The sequence below is a fragment of the Alternaria incomplexa genome (assembly GCF_024043165.1).
Source record: "Alternaria incomplexa strain BMP 0042 chromosome Unknown scaffold_9, whole genome shotgun sequence".
In the NCBI taxonomy this organism is placed as follows: Eukaryota; Fungi; Ascomycota; class Dothideomycetes; order Pleosporales; family Pleosporaceae; genus Alternaria; species Alternaria incomplexa.
This window is the reverse complement of record NW_026249858.1, coordinates 562,388-584,019: the sequence shown is the minus strand read 5'-3', so window position 1 is coordinate 584,019 and position 21,632 is coordinate 562,388. Positions and strand designations below refer to the sequence as shown.

The following is a 21,632-nucleotide window of genomic DNA, read 5'->3' as shown; positions in this document are numbered from 1 at the left end:
GCTGTCAAGGCAAGGCAAAGTACCGTGTTGAGCTCAACTCCACTCATGTGCAGTCATGCTGGTCATCTTGATCCTCAATCTCTCATGAAATTGACGTATTCCTTTTTTTCGGTCACCAGAACGTAGAACGCTGTAGTCGTCTTCTCGAAGAAAGGCAAGAGACACCGTGAAACCATGAGGTGGTCGCGAATACTCTTTGTTTTTGCCTCTAGTATTGTAGCTGGCGACGAGGGAGACAGAAGACAACATGACACGATATATTGCGGGTTTTGAGAGTAGGAGCCCTAGAGGGATAATGTTGGTGTGATAAAGTAGCATGTAAGTCTGGAGGTCATGCCCTACCACTACTCATATCTTTTTTTATGAAAGACCAGGGTCTGGAGACCGCACCATATACCATCTCTCACTCAGTTTTGGAAATCGTACTTTTGAGAAGAAGAGGACGTAGTGATGAGGAAAGAGGATGGATGTGTAGAAGTGTTCCTTTTATACGTGCCCAGGTGGACTAGCCGAAAAGGTGAGAACGATATCGGTGGCGTATTACCGCTTTTGTAGACTTGGTGTCCGCAGGAGGACAAACATGCTCCCTTTCGCTTCGTGATTTTGAACTTCGAACATGTAGGAAAGAAGAAGTAAATCACCCACTCCAGCAGCACATGATCAGCATCGAGCGCCGTTTTGGTAGATTCAGGCTCGGTATCGTATCAATGTATTTCGAAAAGGACGGATCTGAGCGACGCAGTTTCGTAGCTCGCACTATCCGCCATCTCCAAGCGTCTTTTGGCAATCCCAGAAGGAGGAGAACGACATGGGCTTGCACACGAGTGCTTTCGGTTGCCCGAGGACAAAGACATGTTACTAGAACATCTTTTGTTTTTACCGAAGCTGTCCATACACATGCAGTCATGTCGCCGAGGTTGTTAAATCGCAAAGATGGAGTGATGTAAATAAAGGAAGAAGAGCACACTACGTATGGCGTTTATATAGTCCTCACGGACACTAGTCATTGAGAGGGAAGAGTTGACAGTAAAAAAGCATGGCTCATCATTCTCCACATAGCTACCAAAAGATACCCCAAACGCCAGCATGCTAGCTTCACGCCCGCACGACTTGCGCCCCGCCCAGACGAACCCTGGACTCCACAAACACCCATGGCTATATATACCAAGCAAAGCAATATTGACCTCGAACACTTCAAAGGCCCGTTGCTTGGGAACACAAAAGAGGATATATACGCAAACACCTCGTTTCCTAGCCAAAACAACCAAACGCCCGACTCTGCGACACGCGCGAGCCACAAGGCCCAAAGCCGATTCCACATCTTGACCACCATGTCTACGATGTCTTGGTCTGCTTCTTTGCTGTTCCGATATGCGTGTTGTGTACCTTTGTTGCGAATTTGAGACTGGTAATCGTCTCTTGGAGATGTGCTTGAAGCGGGCTGACCATGACGAACATGAGTGTTTTCGAGTTGCCGCCGAGTGAGTATTGAAGGAGGTATGTGAGCTATGCAGGTGTTAGTACATGGATCGATCATTGTCAGAGCTGTGTAACATACCTTGGAGTTCCTGTACGGTACGTGTGTACCCTCCTTTGACCCAAGGGCGTTGATAACGTCGCCCAAACAGCTCAAACTCTTGTTGATGTTTTGCGTCTCCTTGAGACGCGCACCTTCAGCCTTGGAGTGCTCGAGTCGCTCAGATCCGGCAAGATCGACCAAGTTCAGTGTGCCTTCGCTCCTCTCACCGGTGATCTCGTTGGTTCCGACGAGTTTCAGGATGAAAACAGAGTGACTTCGGCTGGAACGCATGTTGGCCTTGGTAGCTGCTACCGTCCTGTTCTTGTCGGCAGTCATCAAAATCTCTTCAACACTCTTCGGACCGTCAAGCTTGACACTGACTGCGTTCTCAAGGATCGTTTGCTTTTTCGCCGCATCGTGTCGCACCTCTACCTTCTTCTTATCTAGATCCTCTGAGCGGCCAAGCAAGTCGTTGTATGTCTCGTTGTAGACTTCAAGGAAAGAACCTTCCATGTTGTATGTCCAGCCCTTCTCTTGCAATCGCTGCGCTTCGTTCCAGATCTGAGCGGTTGCACGAGGGATCATACCGTCAGCCGATGACATGGTGAACGTCTTTCCGGCTCCTGTTTGACCGTAGCAGAAGATGCAGACGTTGTAGCCATCAAGAGCGCTCTGCACAAGCTGACTGATCTCCTCAAAAACTTCGCTGTTCTGCGAGGCTGGACCAAACACACGATCGAAAGAGTAGGCATAGGCGGAGGTGATATCCTTGCCAGTCGCACTTTGCTTGCTTGGACCGAGAACTGCCACTTCTTTGCTGTCGGTATCGGTGTCAGGAAACGAGATTTGCGCCGGGTTGCGTTCTGTGTCATGGGTTGGCCTCACACGACACATAACTCTGATGTTGCCCTTCAGTTCCTGCACTTGGTTGAAAAGCTTCCGTCGTAGTGTTTCTTCTTGACGAAGTTTGTCCTCCGCTCTTTTCGCAGCCTCGATGGCATCGTCCATTCGCTTGTGAAGTTCGTTGAAGGAGTTTGCTTGCTGCTGGCTGTCTGACTCAAGGAATTTAATCTTCTCCATCATTGCCTTGTTTGCCGCATCCAATGTGAGGTTGTTAGTAGTCGATTCTGTAAGTTGTGCTTGGAGGCCATTCTTGAGCATCCTCTCACGATCGAGTTCGGATTTGACGTTGGTGAGCTCGCCCTGGACAAGTTGCGCTTCGCGGTGTTTCGTGTCTGCTTCCATAGCAGCCGCTCGGAGTTTTGAACCATACTCCTCCTCGATCTTTTGTGCTTCTTGTGCGCGCCTGCTTCGCTCCGACTCGGTGTCGGCGTCCAGCTTCTTCCGTAAGCCAGCTAATTCCTCGTTGTGTTCTTTCAGCAGCTTGTCGATCCGTTCGTCAAATTCGCTGCGCATCTTCCTTTCTGCCTCATCTCGTTCCCTCTGCATTCGGTCGGTGTCCTTCCTGTGCTGCGACTCCATGTCTTCGACTTCGTTGCGTAGTTTTCGCCGCACATCGTCGACTTCGTATGTGTGTTTCTGTTGCATCATCTCGAGTTCCATCTTTACTGACTTGAAGCAACTTCGGGTATCGTCGAGCTCGGACTCCAAGCCTTTGTTGACGATTTCTAAGCGCGCGCGGATGGCCTCGAGTTCCGTGACTATCGGAAACGGCGTTAGCATGTGTGTATTTGACTGGAGGCGAGACTGAAAAGCAGATTTCGTAACATACCGCGACTTTGAAGTTGTTGGATCGACTCCTTGTAGTCAGTAGCCTGTCGCACGTCTGTTTCCATCTTCTCCTTGAACATGCGGAAATCGCGTTCCATAGCCTCCATGCGGTCGTTGTAAAAGTCTGGGCAGCGATCGTTAGTGAAGCGATTCAGAAAAGGTGCTTGTGCTGATCTGCGCGGCGTAGATGGAGGTCGATACGGTGACGGGTCTACCTGGTGCTGCCGAACAGGTGTAGGTGTAGGCTGGGGAAGATGGAACTGGGGTTTCTTTGGCTTCAGGAAAGGATTCGTCCCGTTGTCAGAAGTCATACCACATCCGACTTGACTGCCACGCACGTCTGCCTTGGCCGCGCCCAATGTGAGCGCGCCAACCGCGGTGCAGATGTCGTCGCAGTCGGTGTCGGCGGGTTCTTCGATGACCGGAGTGACGGGGCGGAAGTGGGAAGGGGATGAGACCGCTCGCGGACCTGACACACGAGCGATTCTCTGTTCGGATACACTGAGGGAGGTTGTGCGCTTCTTCAATTGAGGAAGCATGCCACCAGGCACTCTTGCACTGGGGTAGAAATTCGTAGACATAAGAAATGGTTGCACACCTTTGCGCTCTGCTTGCTCACTGTCGTCATCGTCATTTCTGTTCAGCATTGCTGTCGCCGGACGCGGCCCTTGCTGATAGGACTTGCTCCTAACATGGCTTCCGTGGCCGTAGGCTGACTTTGGCCTCGCAGCCCCGGTAGTCTTGGGAGCTCCACCAACACTGCCACTGAGCGTGGAGGCGGCAGGATGTCTCGCTGTCGGTTTCGAAGTAGCGCGCGACGTGGACGCTGCAAGTCCACGTGCCAGGGTACCTTTGATGCCATTCGACGTCTTGGGCGGCGGGGGTATTCTTCGAGAAATCGGCTCGCCCGCTTGCTCGGCGAGCGTCTTCCGTTGCTTGAATGCAGGCTCGGGTACTGGGAGAGTCAGCGACCTGTCCGGTGCGACTGGTATGTAGAGGGGCAGTTTACAGCCGGAGGGCTTGTGTTTCGCCGTGGGTATCGGCATTCCACTACGTGCGTTCGCGCCGGCTTCGTGCAATTCGCCCAGGGCTTTAGGAGGCGGCGAGGTGATGTGGGAGAAGGTAGACGGCGGTTTGATGCCCGAGCGCTTCGCGATACCCTACAATGATCGTGGGATTAGACTCGAGCCGGGCAAGGGATGGGGATACGTACCGTGTTCTCGTTGGCAGTGTCCATCATTAAATCGTATGTACCTACGTCTAGCGAAGGGAAAGATAACAGTAAGGCATACCCCGGCGCGGCCAAAAGCACAAGCGCGTCGTCGTTGTCGTTGACGTTGGTGTTGCGGATGTCGGATATCGATTGTTTGGGCCTGCGCTCGGACGGTAAACAGAGGAAGGCGCGATCCCTGTCATCGCATGCTAGTTTCGGTTAGCCGACGCAGCGAGAGCAACGCCCACCTGCATCTCGACAACTTGAGCGTCCTGCACTAGGTCATTACCAGCGTCAATTACGCCACCCTTGGAGCGCGAATTACGGTCGAATGTGGCCTTCCCGAAGTCGACTCGATCCAGATCAGCCGGAGACGGCACGATGTCAACGACCTGATTCTGGCAAGCAGACGTCAGGGTAAAGGTTCAGTTCGTCTCCGAATCGAACAATGGCTGCACCTTCTTCAGCCGAGAGCGACGCGTCGAGAGCAGCGCAGAACTACGTTGTGGCTTGCCAATAGAGCTGTTCGGCTGTGGCTGCGCATGTGATGGCTTGTAATCCCGCGCCTCAAAGTTAGGCTTCTCTGCTTATCGTCAGCCTGGGGACCAGAATATATCGCCTCTTCAAGCCCCTCCCTACCTCGTTACATCCCGAAAAATGCCCTGAACATATCTTTTCCATGTTCTGTATCAGTTGTTTTTACTGAAGTCATCCCAATGGCCGCCACGGAGCATACATTCAACGCCGAGGAGTCGACGCTTTGCGAGAAATGTTCCGTCTTGCGCATCGACGACAGAGAACTAGGTGGCCACAAGGCTCACAACGACGATGGAGAAAGAATATTGAGTTTCACTGATAAGGGCGCATGCTTCCGGCCGCTGTCGCTGGATTCCACACATCATGACCTTTTACCAGACTTGCCTTACTTGAGAGCTTCGGCTGAAGCAGGATGTGCGTTTTGCGCCATGCTACGCAGTGCCGTGCTTGAACAAGACTTTGTCAAACCTGGTCGAGTTACATTCAGGCTGAGTTATCACTGGCCTTTTGTTTCAGGTCCTGAGTACGCGAACTGCACACTTTTGGCGACTATGCTCGTGGAAGAGGGTGAGCCTGGAAGCTATTATGTCTATACAGGAGGTAGATTTGATGTCGACTGCAAAGAAGGTAATATTCGACCCAACTTACTGGACGTTCTGTCTGATTATACCAGGTGATTGCCAGAGATGGCTCAGAACAGATCTCGCACCATGGCCCCAAACGTTGTGCGAGGAAAATGTGGCTTGGATGAAGGAAACTCTGACTCAATGCGACGTTGAGTGCGGTTCAGCCTCGGGATCGACTTTCCTGCCAACCCGTCTCATCGACCTTGGAGACCCTAACCAAGGAGGAAGCATCTGTTTGATAGAAACTTCGTATGCGCGATTACAGCCATCAAGCCTTTATGCCGCGCTTAGCTATTGCTGGGGTACGGAAGAACAAGCTGCTCGACAACTTACTACTACATCGGCGGTCTTGTCACAGCGCCTTGACGGCATCCTCTTCGGCGAGATGACACCCGTCATGCAAGATATGGTCAAAACAGCGCGAGCCTTGTCGATTAGGTATATCTGGATCGATGCAATTTGCATTATCCAAGATGACCTGGAAGACTGGACACATGAGGCCGAGCGCATGGGGTCCGTTTATGCGAATGCCTATGTGACAATCTGCGCTATATCAACTTCTTCTTGTCTGGACAGCTTCCTTGATCGACCTGCCCCGCCAGTCAGCGTCGCCTTCCAGTCTTCGTTACAGCCTGGTATATACGGTCAGCTCAACCTGCGCCCTGAGCGCCCTGTGCGACACTCACTAGGAGCAGGCCTCATCCACACCCAGCGTGACAAAGACCTGAAGTGTGGCGCATGGTCCCTTCGCGCTTGGACGCTACAAGAGAAAGAAATGTCACAGAGGCTACTTTACTTTGGGGCCCGACGAGTTCATTTTTCATGCCCAGCACAAAGTATCACTGAGATGGAGCTTGGTCCGTCGGATCATGTATCGTTCTTCTCCCATAAATCGCGGCGATATAAGCAAAGGCAGCCCGATGCAAACATTCTCAGAGATTGGCACAGACTGCTAAGTTCATATGTTAATCGCCGGAGCACCAAGTCTAATGATCGGTTTTCGGCAATAGCAGGACTGGCAAAGCTCATGGCCGAAGCAACTAAGTGGACCTACGTCGCAGGACTGTGGAAGGAGGCACTACCTGGAGAGCTGCTTTGGTCGACCTCTCAGTCCGATGATGTTACTAAACAGGAACTAATCGCACGGTCTATATCCGAAACAAATGATACATATATCGGCCCTTCGTGGAGCTGGACGCACTGTATCTCCATACTCTTCAAAGAGTTCAATCCAACAAGGTCAGAAGACTCACTACTTCCCTTCAGTAAGACCGTAGACTTTCGCTCAGAGTGTCGCCACCTAGAAGCTACATGTACATCTGAAGGTATCAGTGCCAATCCTTATGGGCGACTCACAGACAGCAAACTATGGATCGGTGGCAAGATCATCCAGCCGGATCAAACCTGGAGGTTGAAGGGTGGTTCCTCCCCGCTCAAACAGAAGTTAACACTGACGTATGGCTCCTACGAAGCCGAATGTGACGTGGATTGGAGGTGGCATCGTCCAGACATAGAGCTCGATGATCCCGGGGTCTCCCTCTTGTTACTTGGAAGTAATTACGGGTGGACAGTGTCTTGTCTCGGTTTTCAAAGCTGGAATACCAGTGAAGGACCTTCGCGTATATTAAATTTTAACGAGGCCGGCGAGATGACTGAAGAAAGCGTCCAAGCATGCGAATTACCAGGCAATCGCAATGCACACGGGCTGCTCATACATCCCGTTGATGGCGGCGCCAAATACATCCGAGTCGGCAGATTCCAAGCTACGGGACTCGGTGCACTACTTCCATTCATGGAACGCCCATTTGAAGATGTGGAGATAGTTTGATTACGGATGAGAAGATTCAGTATAGTCTAGACGGCAAAGACATTCACGTCGCATATGACAGTTCGAAACCTCTCGACTTCTGTCAGGACCGTCCCGATTCGAAAGCAAAGCAGCAGGAATCTCAGCAATCAATATACTTGCAAGGTTGTCGATGATGAGCAACAATGGCGGAAAGATAGGAAAGGCAGAATTTGAGAAATACAGGACATAAGCTACGACTTCAGCATTTCCATTGTATACAGCTTCCCTAGTAGTAATCCAAATGTTTTTCTTTCAAGAGGATCGGACTAGAGTTTAGGTGCCCAAGATGTCACATGGAACGACCCCAAATATTGGCTTGAACCAACATCAAAAGATAGTAGGCTCTTTGCGCCAACCTGTCTAAAGAATTGTCTGTAGATACCCGTCTTTACTATACGTTGAGGCCCAAATCATTGACTACATCTGAGTCCAAATCACATCGCAGAGAAGAAGCCAAGGACGCGACGGAAGCATGAGGCGTACTAACTCTGAAGGTATATATTCATGTATTCCGCTCGTATCGAGAAATGCAGTGCTACAAAACAGGCATGAAGCCTTGGCCTACTCGTCGATCTTCACTATCTTGCTCTTTCCTCCACCACCCTCTCTATCTCCCATCCCATTACCCCCGTCTATCGTTTCCTCCTCCCCCAAACTTTCAAAAACTCGACCTTCTCCTCGACCCCCAACCCAACCCTCTTAACCCTGCCCAATCTCGCCAGATCCTCCGCCACCCTCTCAAGAACCTGTTGTTCCTTCTCACTCACAACGCCATCATCGCCATTGGCCTGACCACCAACATCGACATCCATGCCATCACCCGCCTCACCATGCTTGCCACTGAACCCGTTCCTAAAGTCCGGTTGATCGAAGATATTCGCGTCGTAGCCAGATGCCTTGACAGAGTTCTGTTTGGAATTCGATGTAGAGCGAGACGGCGAGTCCTGGTTGCTACTGTTGTATACGCGCGAAGCGATGCGAACGCGCATTTGGTGGGACGGTTTGCTGAGGAGGCCCCAGAACCAGGAGGGGTAGCCGCCGGGAACGGGAGTTGTGACGTCCTGGGGTGTGTAGCGCAGGTTGACGGGGTAGATCTTGGTCTTGCCGTCTGCGCTCAGCAAACTGGGGCATAGTGGGAGGATACCCCTGCCGTTTGTTGTGGTTGTCTCGGGGAACACGCAGATTATTCTGCTTGGGTTCTCGTCGGTGAGTTGTTGGAGGGAGACGAGCTTTGAGGCGTCTGGTGGAGAGAGGGCGGGCGGAGAGAACGCGTGTACTATCGCGCGGAAGAGGGTTATACGTTCGACTTTTCGGTGGTGGGGGTATGAGCGCGTGAAGATGGGCTGGAAGATGCCGGCGAGGTAGAGCGGGTCGAGCGGTGACGTGAAGGAGGACGCGATGATTGTGCCGGCTTTGGGGAGGTTGTCTTTCGCAGAATGTAGCTGTCTATGGGATGTGTTAGCAATAGTTCGTCGGATTGAGCCTCGAGACTTCAATCGCTGTGAATAATTTGACATACCCTCTCTTGACACCGTCAACCTGCAAGTCCACCCACCACACGCCAGGGATGCCCAGCATCAGCCACAGCACCCCATACTTCAATCTCCTACCCACGGAAATCCATTCGAGAATGCAGAAGTAGAATAGTGAGAAGGCGACGAAGAAGGGTGCGCGCACGCAGAAGAGGAAGAAGTATAGCGGCTGCCAGATGATGCCGACCGGTGGGGGAGGGACAGGGAGGAATGGCGCTATAGCCGTACCTGCAGATGCACTGTTAGCTATGGACTTGCTTTTGTGTTGCGAACGACAGGTAGTGGGTACATGTCGCGGGCGGGAAACGGCGACGTGTAGTAACGGGGTTTGAGAACCGGTGGCACTCTGGCGCAATCGCGGAGGGATTACTCAAACGTACCTTTGTCGCGGAATTGACTGTATCTCTCCATGACGAGTGATGTCTAGCAAAGGAAGATGCAGATGTGGGCGTATTGTCACCGAGCCATGTAAGGCGAGGCCGATTTGCGGTATACGCGAGCGAAATGTGCCTTGGCAGGAATTGGGCACTTTCACACAGCGAGGCTATTGTAACGAAGCAAAGAATTGAGGGGCAGCGCTGCAGGTAACGGCTGGATAAGCTTCTTACGGTGGAAGGGTCCAACGTGGCAAAGACGTAATGCGGGCTGAGTCTGGGGCACTTTTGGTCACGCGAGTCATGTATTTTCGACATGTGAATGCCAAGACCATCGTTCTGTTGGTTAGTGAACGTCATGGGTGCATGTGACAGTGCAGACAGGAGGAAGTCTATATGGTACGACACTTCTAGAGCATCTAGTAAGATTCTAGATTGTGGCCTGGCTGTTGGAGTAGTATTGACTATCTAAAAACTACCTGCCTAGCATTCGACGGTGCCTGCAGGCGCTGTTCGCTCCTGCCAAACTGTGAAAACACACCTGTGGACGTACATGAGGGAATAGGAAACCAAGTCAAACAACACACCACCAATACACGCTCCAGTCGTGGGATGAATAGACGATGCATGTCCCAGCCAGCAATGCAAACCAACAACAAAGCATACTGTACAAAGGAAATGGTATTGATAGTACTGCAACGCAACCCCGAAGGGCTCACGCGCCGCATATGTAGAAAGGGGGTATGTGCCAATATTACTGCTTATTTTCGCGGCTCCACAAGCCAAATCGACTCCATTCTGCGCCGTGATCCTCCTGTTTTGTTGCGTAAAAGAGGAATGTGACTCGTTGCAGCTCGGGCGCTGGTGGGGGTGGGTATCGAAGCACATTGCGCCGAAGCCATGCTCGCGGCACTGAAAGTCAAACATGCAGTCTGAACCTGCAAGACGCTCTTGAACCGCTAGTCTCGCATCTGCCCCCTCCAGACCGCCTCTCGATGCAGATTACAACTGATTACAAAGTACAAGTTGGAAGCCGCAAGAGCAGTGCTCCTACAGCTTCACCTCGAAGAAAAGTGATTATGTCGGCGCGGTGAAAAAGGGCATGCGCAAGTGTTCACTCATCACTGTCGTCTCAATTCATGCTTATAAAGCAACATCAAGCACCAGACTGACATCGCTGACCTGCTGGCCGGCAAGATCCTCAAGTACAGGTATCAGGTCGAGGAGCTCGTTGTCGTGTGCGTCAGAGAACCAGCTACTGATGGGGACGGCGTGTTGCGGGTGGAAGATGTACGACGTGGGCGAGTTGTCGATGATGATGGTATCTTTGAGGTCGCGGCCGATCTGTGAAAGATCCTGTAATAGGTTAGCATTGAGCAAGCGGAGACAACATTGGCAATCATACCTTGACGTAGTTGCCCTGGTGGTTGTAGCAACTTTCGCGGAATAGCCGGTGGTGAACAACGCCGTGGATGTCAAGTTGGTCGAGAAGGGGGTCACCGTACTAGTATCGTTAGTATGAAGGATGTATTTGTGAGTCCATCGTGTGCTTACCTTTGAGACGGACGCGGTGAACACGACGACCTCGTAGAGCTCGCCAACCCTCTTCATAAACTGGTCGACGCCTGGTCGCTTGATGACATACACGTTGTGGTATTGGCCTTCAATCTCGACAGGGATGGTGAAGTCGGCTTGGTGCAGAATCTGGCTGCGTTAGCAAATCGAAGCAAATACAGCGGCAGTGGAACGTACCTTAAAGCTGCTGTGGACTAAAGTCTCATCCAGGTCGAGTACCAGACACTTCTTTCCTTGGAACCTGGGTGCGATGGGTCCCAAAAGGTACTTCTGTTGCTCTGCCGCCTCTGCAACGTCTGCGGTCTGGTGCTGAACAGCGACCTGTCTCTCTGCCAGCGGGGGTGGTGGAGGAAGATCGACCTTGGGGTGCTCAGCCTCGGCCTCTGCGCTTGTCTCCTCTCCCTCTTGATGAACATCATTAGTCGATAGCGGCACATCTTTCATCTCAATGTCGTTGTCGATCTGCTTCTGCTCCTCGGTCTGATCCTGTATTATGCGCTCTTGCTCTGCTGACGGCCGAGGAAGTACCAGAGTAGCGGTGGGCGTAGGGTTTGTGATGCTTATCTGGGGGTGACCAGTCTGCAGGGTGCCGGGCTGGGGCGGAGAAACTGTGTCTGTTGGCTGCTTCTGGGATGGGCTTCTTGTCACGACCTGGGGTTGGTCTCCGACGGACGCCTGCTCGGTTGTGCCATCACCATGGCTGGGCTTGTCGGCGAGACCTGAACCTAATGTGTCGTTTCCCGTCTTCTCATCAAGTGGGTCTTTCGAGTCAGTGTTGCTCGATTCCGCAACAGTGGGTTCCTGTTTCTTGATGGGTGTTGACTGGGAAGTGCGTCCAGCGGGCACTTTCTGGGCCTGCTTGACATTCTCCAAAGGTGTAGCATCGTCGGTTGTGCGGGACTCCTTGGGTGCAAAGCAGGGCAGACAAGACAACAGGCCACCAGACTTCTTGGTCTTGCTCCGTGTTGATGCTGGACGGTTGGCCGTGGCAGGCATTGGGGGCACTTGCTCGTTCTTCTCGGAGGGGGCAGCGCGCGGGTGGGAGCGCTTGCTGCTCGCCGTGCTGCCTGCGCGTCGTTTGCCCATGAAGCTTCGTTTGGAATGCTTGGAGCCTCGCCCAATGCTCTCAGCGTCTGCTGCGGTGGCGCCGCTGAGGCCGGTGTTGGGAGTCTCGTTGGACTGCGAACCGGATCGCGGGACGTTCAAGAGGGAACGCTTCTGGGTCGAGTCACCTTCAGCAGCTGCAGTCGAGGGGCCTTGCGACGAGGATTGGCCTGGAGCGAAGGAGTTGGTGGCAATGGCGCTTTGCATGGCAGCTGCAGCGTGTTAGTAATCAAGTATTCGAGGACGTTAATGTGGTGGTAAGCGACAAACATACCGGTGCCGTTGGCGTGCTCCGACGGCCCTACTGCCTTCTCGCTAGACATGCGGGTTGCATCAGCAGAGAGCTGCGTGGGCTCGGTGCTCATGGCTGCGCGTCGAGTATGTCAGACAGGCAGCGCGCAGGTGTCGAGGGCGTAGTGATAGGCTCGAGGCGGGACTGAGGGCGCCCTGGGTCGTCGCGTGGTGGAACTCGCTCGTGGGTGGGAGCGGTGGCTGGCAGACTGGCTGGCAATGGCGTGACCCGGTCGCGATTGCTCAGATTGATGCGCGAGATGGAAGGAGCGGTCGCCGGTTCTCGCAGCTGGGGCAGTCGCTATCGTCGAGGGAGTCCGAGGGAAGGAGCGAGGGCGACGGGGAGCGAAGCTTGGATGCGCTGCTTGGGATGAGGCTGGTTCGCTAACGCGGACGGAAATGAGACGCCGTCTTTCACCGTCATCAGCGCCAAAGCTCCACAACAACTGCCAGTTCACTGCAGCGGCACGGTTTTCTCACACTGTCTTGACGCGACTGCGCCTGTGTTTGCGATGCGGCTCTGCTGCTGCTCGATGAATACAATGCGCTCACGGCGACAGTCGTCTGGAGAGCAGTATCGGGGCTGTGCAAGACGGCACACTTGGGCGTGACAGGGGCCCTCTTTATGGGGGACCCCCAATAACCACACCTTGCCCCTAGCTCCAATCGCCCTAGCAGCGAGCATGGCCAGGCCCATATACAATACCTACACTCCACGCTGCACATCTCCAAGGGCAGGACTATTCATCATTCATTTATCCAATCACGCCCGCGACCCCATCGCGGACGCGGCGTGTCACACAGGGAAATGACAGCCAAGCATCTTGCCCCAGGGCACATTAGCCATAGTCCGCAACCAACACCTCCATACTCGATTGCCTCTAGGCCCGAGAGAAATACGCTTTCGAGCCCTGCATAATCTCGTCTTCGCGAACCTTCAAGAGCGACCCATTCCCAGACCAGGCGACCGTTCGTGCGGCCACATTTGCAGTTGACTCACGGTTAGGCGCCATCTTGCCATGGTACGGGGAAGCGACGTCGCGCCAACCTATCACAACTCACATCAGCCGTAAGACCCGATGCGCTTCTGCCGCCAGATGCTGGTCCAATATTGGTGCACCGGCATTATCCTTCTAGCGACGCGCAGCACTTACCAGCCGACTCTCAACACACTCGTCATGTTCCTCGTCGTCGCAGACACTGCAGCGCTGAAGTCGTTGTTCTTGCTGTCACATGTCAGAGCCTGTCGTGTTCCACAGTGGCAAGCGCTGTGCAGGACGGCCCGTCGCCGTGCCGATCTTGCAGTTTCATGCGATGGGCATCCATGTCCGCAGAGGTCACGAGGCCGACGTCAATGGTTTGCGTCTGCACGCTATCCGCCTTCCCCGCTGTAGTGGTGTGCAATATACCTCGACGCAAGAGGCTCCCCGCAATGCGCGCCCACGCCGAACGACGCGGGTGAGGCGATCTACGCTCACAAGATCCGGAGAATACGAGCGGAGGATCAACCGACCGTTGAACGCTAATCTGTCTCTCGTACTTGAGACACGCCCCAGTCGCACAGCCAAGTGGCCAGAGTACATGTTCTCGTCACTGTACGACAGTTCTCGAAGTGCGTCCTAAACAGCGGCGTTGTTCCTGATCTCTCATATAGCGCACAAGGTCGGCATACGCGTGACCGGTCAGTTTGCTCCCGCAAAATTGTCAAGCCTCCTCCCTATTGAGAAGGTCGACTTTGATTTCTTACAATTCTCCATTGTCATTTTCTCTGCTTCAGCTGCCTGAGGTACTAGTAAACGTTGTCTGTATCATTTGCTGTATGTTCCGTACTCTGGCTCGCCGTCGGGACTGGTGCTCATGTCGCTCGTCGCTATGGCAGAAGCCTCTGTCGCGTCAAACCTCTGGCTGTGCATGACCTCCAGCATAACTCGCTCGTTATTCGGTGTAGGATAGAACCGGATAGAGATGCATGCGACTTCGGTGGTGTGCATAGGCTCCAGCACAGCTTCCCAGGAGCCCTATGTCGGTATCGGCATCCGATAATATATGCGTCTGGACATTGTTTCGCATGGTCGAACACACGACTGCGAGTATGCTTTGGGCAGCTTCACATAGCGGACGCATCGACTCCATATAGCTTCCGCAGCAGACCAACTCAGTCTAGCGGTTTCCAGAAGAAGCTCTAGCGGCGGTAGCCAGCAACGCTATGCTTTCGCGCACCAATCACGACTATTTTGTTTTCTGTTTTAGCTATTTGAGAAGACGATTGTCTCCATCTCAACCCAAAAGAGCTTCGGAGTTTTGGGGATCGGAGCCAAAACATCAGCCCATTGGTGTTTCGGAAGAAAAGTGGGCATGGCGGCTGTTTCTGCATAGTGCACGTTGCTGATCTTGTGTTGCTTGTTCGGCTCAGCATTTCTAGTCCCAACTGCATAATCGTTACAAGATCTGGCATAAGCAATAGAGCATCTTGGCAAAGACCATGGGCGAGAGATCAGAGACCTCCTTTGATTGACTTTTGACAGGAATAGCTACACATACATCCGGTTCAATGCTCTCTTGTCCAGACGGAAAGACTGGTCCAAAGTATTGAAGACATTATAGCCGATCAACACGTTGCAACATCTCTATTTGGAATGCGCACAGCCTCGCTATTCGTATACAGCTTTGATCGGATCGGACATTGAGCCTCAAGCTTTCGGCGATCACGACGGCGAGGCGAAAAACGTGGGGTGTGGGTCGGAGCTCCGCATCTCACGTATGCGGCGCGGTAGTACAGTCTACGGGCCTTCTCGAGCGCAAAAGCAAGCACCACTGACGCCTCGAAGTCGGTACTCGCCCAACAGCCACACCGAAACAGCCGTCTTGCTTATGTCGACCAAAGTCAACTACGACTTGTGTCGTGAACTCACCCTGACAGTGACACGTCCGTGAGAATGTACTCCTAACGATGACACCCGGCGGGGAGACTAGACGGCAGGCCAGTTTCGACGTATATGCAGGGAAAAAGCAGAGCATGAGTGATGCGAGGCAAGGTGTTTAATATACATACGACAGCCATGCATTACTGAGATGGTTGATGCTGTGTGAGCTGAGCTGCCCAACTTCCACTCCTTTCCGTGATTGATTCACGTCGCCAGTTTCTTTCGACTATGGCGCTGGCTACTAATCTTCAACCGTTGGCTTATGCCGTGGCCTACGTTACCTTCTTTCTGGGCACCACCTCGACCTTTCTGAGGTTTTACAGTCGTTACGTCGATGAGAGTCTGAGGAAATGGAGACGGGATGACTACTTCGCTGTGGTGGTTTTCATCTTCAGTGTCGCTCAGCAGGGTGTCTTGCATATGTTCCTCTACTGGGGATGCGGGCTGTAAGTACCGGATAGTTACCTTATGTGGAGAAGACAGGACTAACCGGTACGCGCAGACATATGGACGCTCTTAATACCTTCCAACAACTGGAAATTGTCAAGGTATGCACCAAAGCAAGAGATATACTAGCAAGGGCATGTTTACTGACCAAACACCTCAGTGGCTCTTTGTCGAGGAGATAGTCTACTACTCCGTACATTGGGTTATGAAATCCGCCTTTCTCTTCTTTTACCTCCGGCTTGCGCGCGAGAGTGCCGAGTTTAGCTATGCTGTCTACGCTGGCCTTGGTCTCAACACAATCGTATGGGGATGCAACATGTATGTCCTCATGTTTCCTCACTCTCAATACCATGAAACTGACATCTGAGACTAGGCTTCTAGCTTGCATCCAATGCATGCCCTTTGATGAGATCCTACACCCTGGCACCCATCCCGACGCCTACTGCATGAACAAACTCATTGTCCTCCTGGTGCCATGTCTTTTGGTAAGCACAAACCATAGTCCATCACCCCGCAGACCACCTAACTAACCTTGACCCCCAACAGAACATCGGCCTAGACATGTACATCCTCCTTCTCCCCATCGCCATGCTCTGGAACTGCCAGATCAGCTTCCGCAAAAAGATCGCCGTCCTCAGCGTCCTCACCTTCGGCAGCATCTCCGTCATCATCGCCACCTTCCGCCTCATTCCACTCCTCGAATTGGGATCTCAATCTGACGAACCCATCGACACATCCTGGGTTCTCGGCAAAATGATCATAATCGCCGCCCTCGAAACGCAATTCGCCATTGTCGCCGTCAACCTCCCTTCTCTCAAGAAACTCTGCACTAACTTCACCGGCGAAGAGAGTCTCGTTGAGGAACCGCAGAACCTGAGGTGGAAAGCGAAGAAATTGACGAGTCAATGCAGCGACGACTCTGACGACGACGAATTCTACGTCTCGGGTGGAAACGGACGCGGATACCATTGGCGCAAGAGCAAGGCTAGCTCGCATACAAGTTTCCGGACAAGTATCGCACCCAGTTTCGCTACGGATGAGGAATCGCTTCAGGCTAGTGTTGCTGTTGCGCTTCCGGTGCTATGGGTCAAGTCGAATGTTCAAACGGTGAGGGTGGGTAGGGGGCATGTGAGCAGAGGGCATGTGGTTAGGAGTCTGGTTAGATGTAGTATGGAGAGGGTTGAGGATTGCTTCCCCAGAGGACACTTTTTGAGGACGTATGGCAGGCCCGAGTCGAGGCGGCCAGAGAGTAGATTGCCGACTTGTATGGAAATATGATGTTTGTTACGATTGGATTGGAATGATGCTGTTTAGAGATTATGTGTAAACGACGGCATTGGCGTGTGTTACCTTCTCAGTATCATATATGGGATCTTGATGTTCAGTATACCAGGTGTCGGTACCACCCCGAAAGAATATAAGGCTTTTACTACTATTTCTACTTCTCTTACCTGCTCCCACCCTCGCTCTTCTATCACTACACGTATACCGAAATTCCTCGCCCTCTCATCTAGAATATAACCAGAACTCGTGGCCCAGTGGTAAGGCGCTCGCATCATATCTGTGATTCCAGCTCAGCAAGGTGCACCTTGATTAAGACGGTGGCCGCAGGCAACTGTGGTACCGTCTAATGCGTGGATGAGAGCACTCTTACTCGACGGTAACGACGTAGTGAAGAGGTTGGTGCTGGACACATCCGCTGGCGTAAACAGCGTGATAGTGGTTCTGCGACTGCGAGAGACGTCTGTTCGAATCAGACCGAGTTCATTTTTTTGGTTATACTAGATAGATGGAGGAATGATAGGTAAGAGGGATGGTGGGGCTCTGCGGGTGTAGATGAGGTTCTCATAGGGTTTTGAACGGAATGGGAAGGAATAATTAGACGCGTCGCTAGGGAGAGGGATGCTTATATGCACCTTAGCTGCATCAAGTTCATTTTAGTCTTCCCCGTGTTGAGCCGCTGTGTTCTTAACTGTCTTCTCGCGCAACTTCTTGATACCTATTTCAACGACCCTCCTACTTCCTAATAGGCTGCTTCTTGGGTGAAACACACCGTGACCCCACTGGATCAAGATGACTAACCGCACCCCTTCTACCATGACTGCAGGCGGAACTGGGAGCTTGCTGAGGACTCGGCTCCGCTACATGCTGACCTGAGCTATTGCTAGAAGCTTCTCGAGAAAAGCCGAAATCGAAAGGATCCGGTAACTCCTGCGCATCATCGTCGTATCTATTATGGCTTTCGGGAAGCAAGGGCTGTGGCCCCGAGCGAGGAGGTTCGAGAGGCGAGACTGGTGACCATGGGTCGATTTGTTGTGGCGATGTTGGCCAATCAAAGTTGCTGGCTGATGGCAGTGGTGGGAGTTGTATGGGCTCGTTATCAGGTGAGGGCGTCATCAAGTCTCTTGTGAGAACGAGCGCTTCAAAGAACCAAAGAGCACTGTAAGATGTCAGCGCAGCTCTATATGCGTGAAAAGCTGTACTTACCACTCGATTGTCCCCATGACAAGTTTCGCCACCCATAGTTTGAATAGATACTCTTTGTCGGCTTGTCGGTACCAACCCAGAAAGCACATGAGAAGAAGGTCGACTAACCAGAGTACGCCCATTAAGACGTGAGTCGCAAGATCGACTTTTATGCTGTATGTGCTCGGATACACGAATCGGAATGTGATGGAGCCGATGCAGACTGTCATTGTGAAGGTAGCCTCGTGGCAGGGTTAGCTGTGTATGTGGAATTGAACATCGAGACATACCAAGCCCATCGAGAAGAACAGGACGTTTTCTGGAAGGGACGGGAACAGCCAGGCGCTGAGACAGAGAATAGCGATGGCAAACGGGATCCGCACTGCGTGCAGAACAACTGACTCTGTCCATCCCGACGGAGGTCCCAGCTGAAAGTAAGCTAGCATATTGCTCATGCTGGTCGAAGCGAGGAAAACAGTCGGTGATGAAGTTTGAAGGAGACGCCTATTAACGAGAATGCGATAATACTGTTGTGAAAGATAGAGATGATAACGGTGAGTATAGCATTTTTGTACCAAACACTGTCACGGCTGCCAGACAAGACTCACATTTGTCTCAGACACTTCGAATACATGCCCCTAAGCCTGGCGGATCTAATTTCCTATCTTGCCGTCAAAGACAGCTGCGTTGAGACACCAGAGACACGGAGCTTCCACAACCCGATCTACATGAACTCGAAACGTTGCAAAACTCTTGCCCATTGTAGTTGAAAGCCTGCCCATGTATGCGTCTCATCTGGAGGCATGTATCCAGACCAGATCCCATATCCTAGATTATTGGACGTCTGGACAAGACGCGCCCATGCCGTAGGTGTAATTCTTCATCTAGTTCATCTTCCATACGCTCAATCCGAACTTGGAAGTGATCAGCAACATCTGAAAGCCGTGTCGTCTCTTCCTGCATTTGCCAATATTGATGCTGCAAGCCCAAAGTGACGACGAAAAGGCCGATGTATAGGATGAGGACAGACACGAAGAAGCAGAAGAATATGACTGCTGCCAGGAAAGCGATGAGCACTTCCGCGTCGTTCTTGACTAAATCGCGCAGCATTGGTAGTCGGTTTGTAGGAGTTGAGTGCTTTCCGTTGGGTTCTACCGTAAGTCTCAATCGGAGATTAAGCGGGGAGATGGTGTGTAGCGAGAAATCTGTATCAATAACCCCCAGAATCATATATGTTCAGTCCTTTGTTTGCTGCAAAACAAGCACGCGCAAGTGCAGTCAACACCTGTTGCACGTGGAATGCCATAGAATAGCCTTCAACGGCGTAACAACTGTGATTGCGATCTCCTTTGAGACGCGTCGCGAATGCCGTAGCTGCCAAGCTGTGACGACTCGCTGCTCGGAAGAACTGGTGGGATTCGCAATCTAGATTCACTTGAATGTGATAGCATGGCAGTAGAATGAGGAGTAAAGAGTATGCTATCGTTTCACTCAACTTCCCTAGATGTGCCCGCCTAGTTGCGCCACGCGCTAGTGGCGTGTCTAGCCCACGCACAGACTCCCCCACCTCCTTTCCCGGACTGGTGTCTTCGGATCTGTTCTTCCCATCACCAAAAGGACGCGCCGCGCACTAGTGACGAGGCTTCGACAACAAATCTTATCCAAACAACCGTCTGGTCAACGTCAAAGTCAAAGTGCAAGTCGTGCCGCGGCGGACGCGCCGCCCCACGCTTCCCGTCCTTGGCTTGGCCAATGGCATCGCAGAACGCCCTCCCTAAGGTGACAAGCTCAACCACAAGCAAGCATGTGGATATAAACGCGTCCCAATGGTTTCATCGTCCTGGGTATTCACAGAGAACTACGGAATGAGCGGTAGGTAGCGTGGCTGCTTAGTCCTCCGCATTAGGAAGTCCAGACTTGGATCGCGTGTGATGAAGCAAACGATGGCGTCCGCGGTACACTACGAACTATGAGAATGAGTCGGTTGTGTCGTTCCTATATGTAGGTGGGAATACGCCTGATTAGGATTGCCGCGAGACGGTTCTGCAGTTCTCCTCCCAAGTCACTCTTTTCCAACAGTCACTCATTTTCAACATGCTTACTTTCTCTACTTTCTTTGTTGCTGTGCTGCTAGGCGCCATCGGCAGCAATGCTGCGCCACTCATCCAGGAGCGAGGTAAGTTGGTAATGCGACATGTCTGTCATTGCGTAACTGACGAGTGACAGGTATCGCTCCAAACCTTCTGGGCAACTTCAAGTTGATGGAGCAGTATGCGTCGGCAGCATATTGCTCAAACAACTATGACTCCACCGGAGATCAGATTGAGTGTTCCACTGGCAACTGCCCGCTCGTTCAAGACGCAGACTCTACCACCGTCATCGAGTATAGCCGGTGAGTCTAATCCCAGCCCCCGCAGACGTCAAGTTTCAGCGGGTGCTGAATGGCCATGAACGATCCGGAAGCTAATAGCATACAGAGAGAATGCGATGACCGATGTGACGGGCTTTGTCGCAGTCGATCATACGAATAAACTCGTAGTTGTTTCCTTCCGCGGCACTCACACCATCGAAGACTGGCGTACAAACCTCGACTTCGGCACCACTACAACAGATATCTGCCCAGGCTGCACTGCCCACCGCGGCTTTTGGCAGTCCTGGCTTGATGCGCGCGATAGTGTCTTACCCGCCGTGCAACAAGCAATAACAGCCTTCCCTAGCTACAGGATCACCGTAACAGGCCACAGTCTGGGAGGCGCCGTCGCTACTCTCGCCGCCGCCAGTATGCGCACTGCTGGCTACAATGTCGCGTTGTACAATTTCGGATCACCCAGGATAGGAGGAAGTAAGATTAGCTCCTACATCAGCAACCAGCGTGGTGGCAACTTCCGCGTCACGCACTGGAACGATCCTGTTCCTAAGATGCCGTTGTTGACCATGGGATATGTTCACATCAGTCCTGAGTACTACATCAACAAGCCGAGTAGACAGCCGGTATCGGCTGGCGACATCCAGACCTTCGCTGGTGCTGCCAATCTTTTCCAGGGAAACCAGGCCTGGTTAATTATGGATGTCGAAGCCCATCGGTGGTATTTCGACATGGTGTACACCTGCGGAGCGAAGAAGTCGAAGCGTGGAGCTTTGGAGATGAGGGGCGTCGAGGGCAATATGGAGGTGGTGACTACATTCTGATAACCCGGATAATTGCAGGTGTCTCTTCTTTAACGTCCGGTATAATGTATATTATGTCTAATGCTCGATTCCTGTCCAACCTCTCCTTCCTACAAAATCCTCAACTCCTTCGTCGCTTTCAACATCTCGTGCTAACCTTCCGGTAACAACGCTTCGCTCATGGTCTCGACCGCGTACGAGGAACGAGTTGAAGCCTCCAGTCCATTTCCCCCTTCCCCTGCCGGAGGCATCCGGACTAAACCCGCTACTCTGCCG

General features: G+C 52.4%; 5 protein-coding genes across 5 annotated transcripts; 2 read left to right on the top strand and 3 right to left on the bottom strand.

Annotated features, from left to right (window-relative positions):
* Nucleotides 1-1,335: 1,335 nt before the first annotated feature.
* Nucleotides 1,336-4,487, bottom strand: J4E90_006554 (uncharacterized protein; the record flags this gene model as incomplete). Its single annotated transcript, XM_051436099.1, has 4 exons — nucleotides 1,336-1,506; nucleotides 1,559-3,180; nucleotides 3,252-4,410; nucleotides 4,464-4,487. The coding sequence occupies 4 exons, from the start codon at nucleotides 4,485-4,487 to the stop codon at nucleotides 1,336-1,338; spliced, it is 2,976 nt and encodes a 991-aa protein (XP_051289893.1).
* Nucleotides 4,488-8,107: 3,620 nt separating this feature from the next.
* Nucleotides 8,108-9,418, bottom strand: J4E90_006553 (uncharacterized protein; the record flags this gene model as incomplete). The annotated part of the gene is made up of 3 exons (XM_051436098.1): nucleotides 8,108-8,921; nucleotides 8,995-9,235; nucleotides 9,388-9,418. The coding sequence occupies 3 exons, from the start codon at nucleotides 9,416-9,418 to the stop codon at nucleotides 8,108-8,110; spliced, it is 1,086 nt and encodes a 361-aa protein (XP_051289892.1).
* Nucleotides 9,419-10,524: 1,106 nt separating this feature from the next.
* On the bottom strand, nucleotides 10,525-12,425 carry J4E90_006552 (uncharacterized protein; the record flags this gene model as incomplete). The annotated part of the gene is made up of 5 exons (XM_051436097.1): nucleotides 10,525-10,737; nucleotides 10,787-10,885; nucleotides 10,936-11,085; nucleotides 11,134-12,272; nucleotides 12,335-12,425. 5 exons carry the CDS (start codon nucleotides 12,423-12,425, stop codon nucleotides 10,525-10,527), a joined length of 1,692 nt encoding a protein of 563 aa, XP_051289891.1.
* A 3,078-nt stretch (nucleotides 12,426-15,503) lies between these two features.
* J4E90_006551 (uncharacterized protein) lies at nucleotides 15,504-17,000 on the top strand (the record flags this gene model as incomplete). The annotated part of the gene is made up of 5 exons (XM_051436096.1): nucleotides 15,504-15,721; nucleotides 15,778-15,823; nucleotides 15,883-16,040; nucleotides 16,096-16,207; nucleotides 16,269-17,000. The coding sequence occupies 5 exons, from the start codon at nucleotides 15,504-15,506 to the stop codon at nucleotides 16,998-17,000; spliced, it is 1,266 nt and encodes a 421-aa protein (XP_051289890.1).
* Nucleotides 17,001-20,053: 3,053 nt separating this feature from the next.
* J4E90_006550 (uncharacterized protein) lies at nucleotides 20,054-21,377 on the top strand (the record flags this gene model as incomplete). Its single annotated transcript, XM_051436095.1, has 4 exons — nucleotides 20,054-20,060; nucleotides 20,323-20,364; nucleotides 20,415-20,580; nucleotides 20,666-21,377. The coding sequence occupies 4 exons, from the start codon at nucleotides 20,054-20,056 to the stop codon at nucleotides 21,375-21,377; spliced, it is 927 nt and encodes a 308-aa protein (XP_051289889.1).
* Nucleotides 21,378-21,632: the final 255 nt, after the last annotated feature.